Source organism: Rutidosis leptorrhynchoides, chromosome 10, assembly GCF_046630445.1.
Source record: "Rutidosis leptorrhynchoides isolate AG116_Rl617_1_P2 chromosome 10, CSIRO_AGI_Rlap_v1, whole genome shotgun sequence".
In the NCBI taxonomy this organism is placed as follows: Eukaryota; Viridiplantae; Streptophyta; class Magnoliopsida; order Asterales; family Asteraceae; genus Rutidosis; species Rutidosis leptorrhynchoides.
The window spans coordinates 299,179,783-299,192,917 of record NC_092342.1 but is presented as its reverse complement, the minus strand read 5'-3'; the positions used below and the strand labels follow the sequence as shown (position 1 = coordinate 299,192,917).

The 13,135-nt window shown below is 34.9% G+C and overlaps 1 protein-coding gene across 1 annotated transcript; it reads right to left on the bottom strand.

The window, feature by feature from the left end:
* Nucleotides 1-5,262: 5,262 nt before the first annotated feature.
* Nucleotides 5,263-12,912, bottom strand: LOC139871181 (uncharacterized). The gene is made up of 2 exons (XM_071858918.1): nt 11,733-12,912; nt 5,263-5,427 (listed from the first exon to the last, which is right to left on the bottom strand). The coding sequence occupies exons 1-2, from the start codon at nt 12,910-12,912 to the stop codon at nt 5,390-5,392; spliced, it is 1,218 nt and encodes a 405-aa protein (XP_071715019.1). The 3' UTR covers nt 5,263-5,389.
* Between the last annotated feature and the right edge of the window lie 223 nt (nt 12,913-13,135).

The following is a 13,135-nucleotide window of genomic DNA, read 5'->3' as shown; positions in this document are numbered from 1 at the left end:
GAGTCTTCATTTCATTACATCTACTTTGCATTTTAAAACTATTACTATTTCAGTTTAGATTTAATGTAAACATTCTTAATGCTTCCGCTGTTTTATTAATAAAGGTTTATTTCAAAACGTCTCATATAGAGTCGTTCTCGTTTATACAACTGTAATTTGATATAATTAGTCACAAATACCCCAGGCCCTATTTGGGGGTGTGACAGATTGGTATCAGAGCAGTGCTGTTGTAGAGAACCAGGATTGCATTTTAAGTGTGCCTTATACAATTAGGTACCTTAGCAATGTAGGACTACAACTTTCCTTGACTATAGTGCCTTTAATTGTTGCCTTTAATTGTTAAATGCTACACTATACTTTAGAAACTTTACTTATCTTAGAATGCCGAGCCAATCTAAGAACTCTGCTCATTCTCCGAAGTACTATCCAATTCCGCCACCACATTTAAATGCGACACCATTCTCGACATTCCTTTGTCATTTATCATGGTTTTGTGTATTACATATGTATTACATGAAATGTTATCCATGAATTTTAAAACTCCTATAATAATTACTATTCATACTCAAACATAACTCCCTGTTATATCACGTACCTATATGCCTTATACCTTTATGCATCGGTTTGCGAACCGAAAAATGTCATTGAGTTACCACAGTATACGAATTGAAAGTCTTTAATCGAAAGATTATTAGATTACATACTTATCATCTAGACACGTCATACTACCATTATTAGAGTATAGACACATCATATCTTATTATATCTTATCGTATCTATCCCAATAATCTTTGTCTAACACTTTTCCTAAATTTCCTCCGTAAATTACGAAAATCTTTTTGCTACATATACATATTCAAGGAGATGAATATAGCATCCAGTATTCAACACTAATCTCATATCAAACCCTAAATCAAATCACATGATATGGATTTCTCAACCGATTCCTCGAGCTCCAATGGCAGCGTAACCGGAACAAACGAACCAATCAGCCATCATCTATTTTGGATGAATTGGGGATGGGTTCGTAGTAAACATAATCAATTGAGACAAGAAGAAGGTAATCCCTTCCACCAACCGAATTCACCTCTTGGTGAAGAACCTGAAGCACTTACCGGCGAACCCGTTCGGAACACTATTTTCACCCTCATTTCCAGGATATCCAGTCACGAATATATAATATCTAAAATTCTAGATCTTATTCATCCACTTGTCCGAACCGCCAATCATCCCGGAATAATAGAAGAAGTCAACGAGCTTCGCGCTCGAGTGGTGGCTCTAGAGAATATGGTGTGAAACCTACGAACACCAGCGGCAGCACCAGCAGCATAACCAGTACCATCAGCATCACCACCAACAGCATCAGTATCACCAACAACAACATCTGCATTTCACGCCTCAACATCACACTCAGTACCTCGGATATCAACATCATACGCCCCATAGATACCAAGAAATATTAGTAATAATGAGTTAAGATGTATTGACTCATTCTTCCTGAAGAATTATATATGTATACTTATATATATATATATATATATATATATATATATATATATATATATATATATATATATATATATATATATATATATATATATATATGGTTTGAAACAATAATAAATCTTTTCGTACTAAGCTATTACGTGTAAATCTTAACTAGTATGTACTACTTGGTTAATTCATATAACTAATATGCTATAATGTACATCCTTCGTTAATGACCTAATGATCGTTAATCACTGCTTCAGCACAATAAACTCCATTTCAAAATAAATCAAGTGTATTATTCAAATACATGTCTGATTTTACACTTCCATTTTCGATGTACTGGAAACTTTTTAGAAAACATTATTCGTGTCTTGTGAATTTCACAAGAATTCCACGAGTACCAACATCATATACCGAGGTATATCAATAACAATGAACGATGAAATATTGATTCATAACTTCATTAGCGAAATATATCGCAACAATTATGAAATCTCTATGGTTTTGGAGATTATTTATTCTCGTTTCAATCATAAATCAAATGAGTTTAATATTATATTAACTCATTAAATCTATATTACATCTGAAGAATACATATATGAACGTATATCTTCATAAAGATTGTAATTAAAATTTATTTGTACAAACTGTTAATTGTGAAAATATTTTAGCGGGTAGGTAAAACCCGAGAAATATTTATATCTCACATTAATATGTTACATTGTACATTCTTCAAAATCTGATTCAACAATCAATAACTATACTACTTACATCCACATATATATGTATCCGTTCACTAAAGAATAACCATTTTCATACAAATTCAATTACATATTCTGATTTTGACATATCAGAATCCAATTAAAGCTTTAGCAAGTGTTATCTTCCTAAAGATCACTACATTCATGTATTATATTCATTCGTATTCTATGATAAATTATCACATCAAACCATCGAAATTATCATTCCTTACTTTTGAAATCAACAACGGCTATTCGTCAACCATTAGATCCGTTGACGATTACAATCAGCGATTAATCATCTAAAAACGAAATTTCTTGAAACCATCTCGGATTGATAACCAATGATTCAAATATGGCTGCATTAAATGCAGAGGAAACAGCAAAATTGTAGATGGTCTCAATGGCCAAAATTTTTATAATAAAGAATGGTACGTTGGAAAAGCTCAAAAGAAAATTTGGAACTGAAAAACGGATTGAGCTAACCATGGAGGAGACCAAGGACAAATACAAGGACCAAACCCTATATTCAAAGAATCCAGGTAATTCTGGATCCGATGAATTCTTTAGAGAATATCTTGCTCCGAAGTCATGTTAAAAGCTTGCGAAAAATTTTTCTTCATCAACTTTCGAACTTAGAAATTCCAAAATATCATCATAAATATCCTCTATATTTCTGATGATATCATCATAACGATTCTTGTCCGCCAATAATTATCTCTTTGCGATATCTTTATCACATCATAAAGGAAACTGTATTAGTTTCTATATTCTTTAAAATTCAAGTTTAAATTACAAATGTTTTGAAGAAGTGTTGGGAATTGAAGCATGAGTTAGTATAATATAATGACGTCAGGCCAACGTGATTATATTACAGTAAGTCATGCTAAATTTTTAATGGAAGATGATGATTTATAAACTTTATAATCATCATTTTCCATGTTACACGACTCTTACATTCTATTTAACCTCTAAACATATCAAGAAAATATTTTTCTTGATGATTCGGTCTTTTTCGAATATTCTGGTAATTTGACAAATCAAATCGTGCTAATACCTTTCCTTTCTACTTTATAAATTATGATCATTCGAAACTTCATACCTACGAGTTCTGGACCATTATTCGCTTGACTTGAAGTCGGGAAGGAAAAACAAGAGCATAGAGCTCCGACATATAAGGGAAAATATAAAGCCCGATAACAACACGGAAATTACAAACCGTGTATATCAATACGTATCGCAACGTAAAGACACGGGAGAATTAAAAACACTATAAACCCAAGGTAATAGTAGAAGTGAATAGACTCTTCCGGTGACAGATAAAAAAGAAGAACGATAGATATAAAAGTCAGGACTATATCCAAAATTAGAACTGGAAGAAGCATATTGACGAATCTTTTAGAAGTATGATTTGAGGAAAAAGGTATAGAAGTAGTGAAGATAATGAAACGAAAGAAGCTAATTTATAGCGAAATTCTAGACACAACAATCGAGGCAATTCACCGCATTTAATCAAAGAAAATCACAAATTCCTTAATTACCGGAGAATCAAATCTTATAGATTACGAAAATTTCCTTTAAATTCCTTAAATTCCGGAAATCAATCGTGACTACGTCAAAAGTTAAGGCGAACATTTAATTTCCTCATTTCACTCTTTTGTGATAGCTTCGTTTATACTCTTCCTATAATCGAATCGTTTTATCCATATTACCAATGTTGATAAAACTCTATTTTCAACTCACATTCATCATTCTTGTTGTAAAGAATGACAATCTCTATCAAATTTCACGACTATGATTTTCATGAACTCCTCTCTATTTTGTCTACCCTAGCGTGGTGGCATAAAAGCTCAAGGTTTAAATGAGCTCGATATTATTCATAACACATTTCATGTATCCAATTTACTGAAATGACTTGTAAAACATCATCATTTTGAATGATCTCCGCATTAATAATAAAATGCACTTCGTAGAAGAACTTGTAGAAATTATGGTTTGTATGATTTTAATTCTTGAAACAGAACAATATTCTATCCGTTGGAATTCACGCAAGGCCCCGAGGATACCTGGGAACGTGAAAACCAAATAAAACGTAAATATCCTCGTCTATGTACGAACAACGCCGATTGATGGCAACAACTAAATTTCGGGACGAAATTTCTTTTAACGGGTAGGTACTATAACAACCCTCATATTTTCATACTTGAATTGACTAATTTGCCTATAGGGTTGTTATCCATACGTAATATATAATTAAATTCGACGTTGATCAAATATTTATTTTTAGTCGACACTTTTTGTTAACTAAAGTTTACACTAATTATATAAAATAACTTTAGTTAATATTAATATTAATGCGTATTATATTTAAAACTATATGTAACATAATTATTAATTAAATGATAAGTTATTTTAATCATTATATATATATATATATATATATATATATATAGCTTATTAAAAAAGATTTTTTTATAAATTAAATAATGAGCCCATGAAATTTGACTAATATTTTTTTTATTTTTTTCAAAAACAATCTTATCAAAAACATTTTCCACATTTTTTTCATTTTTGTCAAATATGGCATTCTTGAAATTTTTATTTTATTTTTTTTTTCTTTTTCACCTACCATTTTTAACTATAAATACCACATACATTTCTCATTTCAAACTTGCACTTTAATCTCTCATTTCTCTCTTTGAAGAATTACTACTAGTAAGTATTCTTTTCTTACTTTTTATTTTTTTACTTTTTACTTTTTACTTTTTTTTACTATTTTACTTTTTACTTTTTACTTCAGTTATTATTTTTACCAAAACATGTAAATAATGTTATAAATTATATGCAATTAAAAATCAAATAAATAACATGTATATACTATTACTATTACTAGCACCTATAACCTACTACTTATATTGTAACATAAAAATATTTTGGGATATGTATTAGAGATGTATAGATGTAAAGACCCTAATCTTACGAATACCAATACATATAAATAAAGGTAACTTAAAAGATAAATGAGCGTTATTCTTATTCGAATTCAAACCATAGTTCAAACCAAAGTTGACAAACTTATTCAAAAGTACTACTAAACCAAAATAAGCTACTAAATCTTGAAGGAAATCTCTAAGGCAAGGTGCTAAGTTCACTCCACTCTACACTCTTCCCTCGTTCCCGACGCCCCCTTGATTACCTGTCGTATAAGAAGGAAAACAAAGAATACGACTGAGCCAAAGCCCAGTGAACGGATATAACGAATAACGGAGTATAGTATGACATGCAAAAATTTAATTTCAAAACGAACTTATTTTCAAAATAACTTGATTGCAAAACAAAGTGCTAATATGTATAGATCCACAATACCATATGTCATGATGCAAATTTCATAAAATAATGCACTAAGAGTCAAAACAACTATGTAACAAAGTATCAAAATGAAATCATAGGGTAGCTACTCCACTAATCATCCATATCGGTGACGTTTCGTATGACACTACGATGAACGTACACCATCAAAACAAAATCCTAGGATCGATCCATACGCCTCCTATCAAAATATAATAACAATGAGCTCGTACCAACTACCGGGTAATCAAAAGGAGACGCCGCAGATATAAACAAATACATCGCTACGGTCGATGCCACATTATCGGTGTCACAATAATGCGCCCACGGGACCTCCATGGATAGGTTACTCTTATGCATATTTTAAGAAACCGTTTTAACTGACTTATTAATTATAAATGTCCAAATACTTTTAAAGTGACTAATGGACTTCAAACTATGTTTTAAAAAGAAATAACGAGTTGACTTAAATATTTTACGCTTGACCAAACACTTAAAATGTATATAACATTGTATGTCATATTATTTTAAAATCACGTGTCAACCCAACCATTCGATCTAACTTTTGTCACGAGTCATGTTACATAATACTTTAGCCCTTTACATATTAACAACTTAAACGGGACAAAACGGGACATGTAAAGCCACGTGGAATGAGGGACACTCGATACGAATCACCGTACCACTCATCACACACACACACACACGTTCTTTACCGGGATGTTTCCAACCTTTTTGGGGCTATTTTCGGGTTGTCCGAGACTGTTTTAGGGGCTGAAATTACAGCAGTTTCGGGACTGACTTTTAGCGACACTTTCTGGACTTTTTAGTGACAGTTTCAGCATGTTTTACGACAGTTTCAGGCTAATTCGCGACAGTTACTGAGCTGAATTTTGGGCTGAATTCTAGACTGTTTTGGTTGAGGTTTTAAGACACGGTTTTGACACAATTTCCAAATACCAAAATATTATGATTTCCTCAATTAACAAAAATAGGCAACCTCGTTAGTACATCCAAAATGAGGAAAACATAACACAATATATAGACTAACAAATATAACGAATTTCCAAATAAGCATGTCATACCAATAATTTTATACACAAATCGAAACAAAGTTTTAAGAGGAAGATTTACCGAAGCGATCCTAAAACCACCTAGAATATCCGTACCTTATGTTGAATGACGAAATTCCAAGGACAACCAAACACCACCAAATGATGCAATCACCGAGCCGAATCTAATGAACACGCACGTATAAGCACAAAATACATTCAAGTAGGGAGTATGTAATATCCTTTATTCAAAAAGTGTTATCATATGATTTTTAAGTGTTTATTGTCATCTAAATAGTTTCATAAATTTTACATTAACGATATACTTATGTTACCATATATTATTATGACTATCATTTTCCAAATTGCTAGTAACTTACATATTTTAAGGCTCATCGTAAACCAAAACATGGACTCCGAACATTCGTTTCTATTTCTTTTCCATATTACCCAAATATATATATCCACCTAAGTTCGTATTATCGTTTCATATTTAAATTCTTTTCGTTTAGCAAATTACATCTTATAAGATTTTAGTGTGTTAATATTAATAGTGGTCATATATCTCTTTATAGCCGATAGATTTACACATCTATGGCTAAACCTCAATGCCCATTAATTATTATTTATAACTTTATAAGTACTCGTATCAATTTATTAAAAGAACATCCACCTAAAAAATTTGTATACTTCTCAACCATCTCTTTTTTTTAAATCATTTATTGATGCCCATAGTTTAATATGTGGTTTACTTTCCTTTGCAACAGATATGAGTAATAAGAAGTATATGTGTACATATGGGGATTACACATATGGAGAAAATAAAATAATAGTCTCATTATTAAAAGGTAATTATATGTGTGAAATTATCACTTGATATACTAGTCACTTATATTTAAGTTTACATATAAGTTCAAAATACTCTTTTAATAAACATATATGTCTACAAGTTGTTTATGATCAACATTCACAAAAGATACCCATTTGTACCCAAAATCTTAACATCTCATCTCTATACTAATTCATGTGATATGTAGTACATTTAAATTAAATAAAAACAAGTTATACATCAACAACAAAGATGTGAGTTAGTAGTTACCTTTAAACGTGCTCGTGTATGAATCAAGACTAAACCCGCAAGTATTTCATTTCTTCTTTAATATCTCTATTGTCTCTATTTCCTTCCTTTTAATATTATGATAGGTGATGGATGGATTGTAGTGAGTATTATGACTTTGATGAATATTTCATTCCATTTAGTTTAGTAAAGAGATTACTAAGTGGATAGTACTTGTGAATATATAACTTAACAATGACTATCCATATCCCATCTAATAAGTGTTGGCTAAACAAATTCCATGTAATAAATGATACAAAGTCAAGTTGTTTGATGTCTATACTTCACGTTCCTATCATACTAATGAGTGTGTTATGTAAATTTCCAATTAACTTATTTATCACCTAATACTAAGTGTCTATCTTGTATAATTTATTTAATTTAGTTGTGATATTATAGTGTGTAAGTAATAAACAACCGTTAAAGAGTTTCTTTTATTTATTATTTTTTTAGAGGATATTACAACTCCACCTACTTAAAAAAATTTCGTCCTCGAAATTGAAAGAAGTTATAGAATTGAAAACGCACCAAGTAGCAAACAAATGAGGGTGCTCGGCCCGCATGGTTTCCTCGAGTTCCCAAGTGGCCTCGCTAGCAGAATGATTTTTCCATTGAACTTTAACGAAAGGAGTGGAGCTTTTGCGAGTTACTCTCTCCTCACGTTCTATAATAGCCTCGGGCTCTTCAACATAAGAAAGATCAGCCCGAATTTCAGAAAAAGGATATTGAACCACGTGCAATGGATGATAGTTGTAACCCCGCAACTGAGATACGTGAAATACGTTATGAACATGAGATAACTGTGGCGGTAATGCTAAACGATAAGATACTTCACCAACTCGATCTAATATCTCAAACGGTCCAATATATCGAGGACTGAGCTTTCCTTTCAAACCAAAACGTCGTACACCCTTCCAAGGTGACACCTTTAAAAACACCTTATCACCCACAACAAACTCTAATGAACGTCGGTGTTTATCGGCATACACTTTCTGTCTCGATTGGGCTTCCTTCAGCCGATTCGTAGCTATAGCGACCTTTTCATTAGTCACTCTAACCAACTCAGGTCCTTCAATCAATTTTTCACCCGCTTCATTCCAGCAAACTGGCGCTCTACACTTTCGACCATAGAGCATCTCAAATGGCGCCATACGGATACTAGCCTGCCAACTATTATTATAGGCAAACTCCACCAAACATAAGTACTCATCCCAATTTCCCTTCCAATCTAGGGCACACGCTCGAAGCATATCTTCCAAAATCTGTATCGTACGCTCAGACTGTCCATCAGTTTGTGGATGAAAAGCAGTACTAAGCTTCAATCGCGTACCCCAAGCTTTCTGTAGCCCCTTCCAAAATCTAGATGTAAATCGAGGGTCACGATCGGATACGATGGACGAAGGGACCCCATGTAATCTCACAATTTCTTGCTGAAAAAGCTCGGATAGCTTACTTACCGAATAATCCATACGAATAGGCAAGAAATGTGCCGATTTGGTTAATCTATCAATCACCACCCAAATAGCATCGTGCCTTTTCACAGTCTTCGGTAAACTACATACGAAATCCATTGAGATATCATCCCACTTCCACACGGGAATGTCCAACGGCTGCAACAAACCACTAGCACGTTGGTGCTCGATCTTTACTTGTTGACAAGTAAGGCACTTCCCAACATATCTAGCAACGTCTTTCTTCATACCACTCCACCAAAAGTGCTGCTTTAAATCCTGATACATTTTGGTCGAACCAGGATGTATAGAGAAAGGTGAGTTGTGAGCCTCAGACAACAGAGCCTCACGAATAGCATCATCATTAGGAACACATAATCGATTCCCACACCAAATAACCCCATCATCATCTTCTCTGAACTCTTTCACTTTACCCTCTTCCAAATTTTGAAACACTGTCCACAAATCACCATCATCCAATTGAGCCTCTTTTATTCTAGTAATTAAATCAGACTCGAATTTTAGATTTGCCAACATCCCCGATGCTCCTCTTCTACTCAATCCCATATCAAGTCTTTCGAATTCTCGAATGTGAGTAACCAAACATGAGATACTACCAAATGACTTTCTACTCAATGCGTCGGCTCCCACATTCGCTTTTCCAGGATGGTATTGAATGTTTGCATCATAATCCTTCAATAACTCGAGCCACCTTCGTTGTCTCATATTTATCTCTTTTTGCGTGAATATGTATTTGAGACTTTTGTGATCGGTGAAAATATCACAAGTTTCTCCGTAAAGATAATGCCTCCATATTTTCAACGCAAAGATCACAGCAGCTAACTCCAAATCATGAGTAGGGTAATTAACCTCATAGGGTTTCAACTGCCTCGAGGCATAAGCAATTACCTTACCATGCTGCATCAAAACGCAACCCAAACCATGCTTAGAAGCATCACTATAGATTTGAAAACCCCCACTCCCTGATGGCAATGCAAGAATAGGAGCTGATACAAGTCTTTTCTTTAACTCATCGAAACTCTTTTGTCGTTCCTCGGTCCACACAAATTTTTCCCCTTTCCTCAATAACTTGGTAAGCGGCAAAGCAATCGTCGAAAAACCTTCAACAAATCGTCGATAATAACCAGCTAAACCAAGAAAACTTCGAACCTCAACAACAGAAGTAGGTCTTGACCAATTTATAATAGCCTCAATTTTCGCTGGATCCATCATTATACCCTCAGCCGATACAACATGACCCAGAAAGGCAACTCTTTGCAACCAGAATTCACATTTAGAGAACTTCGCAAACAATTTCTTACTTCGGAGGGTTTCAAGTACAACACGAAGATGATTCTCATGTTCTTCTTTACTCTTTGAGAATACCAAGATATCATCAATGAATACGATCACAAACTTATCCAAATACTCATGGAACACACGGTTCATTAGATCCATGAAAACCGCAGGAGCATTAGTTAATCCAAACGGCATCACTAAAAACTCATAGTGCCCATAACGAGTGCGGAAAGCAGTCTTAGGGATATCTTCTTCTTTAACACGGAGCTGATGATACCCAGACCTAAGATCGATTTTAGAAAAATACTTTGAACCTTGAAGTTGATCAAACAAATCATCAATACGTGGAAGCGGATAACGGTTTCGAATAGTAATACGATTTAACTCGCGATAATCAATGCAAAGTCTCATGCTACCATCCTTCTTCTTAACAAATAAAACCGGCGCACCCCAAGGTGACACACTTGGCCGAATAAAACCACAATCTATCAACTCTTGCAATTGCTCCTTGAGTTCTTGCAACTCGAGTGGTGCCATACGATAAGGAGCTTTTGATATCGGTTGGGAACCCGGAATCAAATCAATCGAAAATTCCACTTCACGAACTGGAGGTAAACCCTGTAATTCGTCAGGAAATACATCGGGAAACTCTCGAACAACATCGATATTTTCAAGGGAAGGACTCTCGATAGACAAATTCTGAATCGAAGCTAAATAACCAACACAACCATGTGAAATGAGCTTTTGCGCCTTAAGCGCTGAGATAACCTTGATAGACTTTACAGGAAGATCGCCATTAAAGACACAATCGGGTATAGAATGATTTCCAAACAAAATCCTCTTAGAATAACAATCGATATTCGCATGATGGCGAGATAACCAATCCATGCCAAGAATAATGTCAAAGTCATGCATGGTCATAGGAAAGAGATTTGCAGGAAACATGCAATCGTTGAATTCCAAACGGCAGTTTTGATACACGCGATCTATAGTTTCAACACTACCCATTGGGGTAGAGATCGTAAATGGAGTAGAAAACCAAGTTGGAGGCACTTTCAAATATTTCGAGCTCTTAACAGACACAATCGAGTGCGTAGAGCCAGAATCAAATAGAACGAAGAGGGCACGATGGTGTACAAATACATGACCAGTAATAGTACCTAATAACATCAAGAATGAATGAACAAATAACTAGAAGGAAATATTTTTAAAATGAATAGGGATCGAAATATACCTGTAGCGTCAGCAGCCTGAGCAGCAGTCATGGCAAAGACGCGTCCACCAGGAGCTGGCGGAGGAACCTTCGGAACAAACCCAGGTCTAGGATTCTTGCAATCCTTAGCTAAGTGACCAACCTCTCCACAAGCAAAACATGAACCCGCACTACGATAACAAACTCTTCCCGGATGATTCTTTCCACAAGTCCCACACGGTGCGTTGGCATTAACACCACCACTTCCATTACCCCTTTGCTGCCCTTGGGGACGGTACACTTGTAATTGACCACGGTTATTATTATTTGGCCCGTTGTCAATCCTTTGCTGATTTCCTCTATTATTCCAATTATTACTACGATACCCTTGGTTCCCAGATTGTTGACCCTGTTTGGTAGTCGGTGCAGGCACAGATCGTAGTGGTTGTGCAATCTTAACCCTCTTGTTTTTACCATCCTCATTTTTAGTAGCCAAATACTCAGCTCGCTCCATCTCCAAATTCCGAGCATAATCGGCTGCCTCAGCGACATCAAAACATTTCAGATTAATCATTTTAGAGCGGTAACGCCCATGAACAGCCCATTTGTACTTACGGGCTTGGTCCTCAGAAGACCCAGCAGCAGCACCAATCAAACCCACAAGCCTCAAAAACCTCTTGGTGAAATCATTAATAGACTCATCATTCCCTTGCTTAATATTCGCATACTCCCGAATCACAGCTTCTTTCTCCGCCTCAGAAAAGTACTGACGGAAAAACAACTCTTTGAAATCAACCCAATCTAATGAATCCTCAAAATCGATACCCCCTTTCGCTTGTCTCAAAGCGATCCACCAGCGCTGAGCATCCCCCTCTAGTTTATAAACAGCTAATGGCACCCAAAACCTCTCTTCACAACCAAGCACTCGGTATATCTTCTCAATGTGAGTGATCCAATTCTCAGCTTCCACGGGGGTACTAGCAGTGCTGAATGACAAAGGACGTTGTTTTTGAAAGCGTCCTAACCAAACATGAATAGTATCCCCCGTTATAGCTTTCTTCTCCACATACTCATCCTCGTCTTCATGCTTAAAAGTCTCGCCACCTTGATTACGCATAGCATCAATAGCTTGAGCTATAATGTTGGGTAACAAATTCGTGATAGTTTGGTTAATCTTGTTATCTACCTCCTCCTCGGACATTCCCTTTTTTTTCGGTGCCATCTATGAACGAGATGAGGATATAACGGTTACGATTAGTACGAAGAATAAAAGAGAATATTCAAAATGGAATTAGAATAATATAGCGGAAGGAAAATCCTAACCCAAAAGTCTACCCAAATCTCACAGGCCATAACTTAGGACTAAAGTTTCTACAGGAGGGAACCTAAGCTCTGATACCATCTGTAAAGACCCTAATCTTACGAATACCAATACATATAAATAA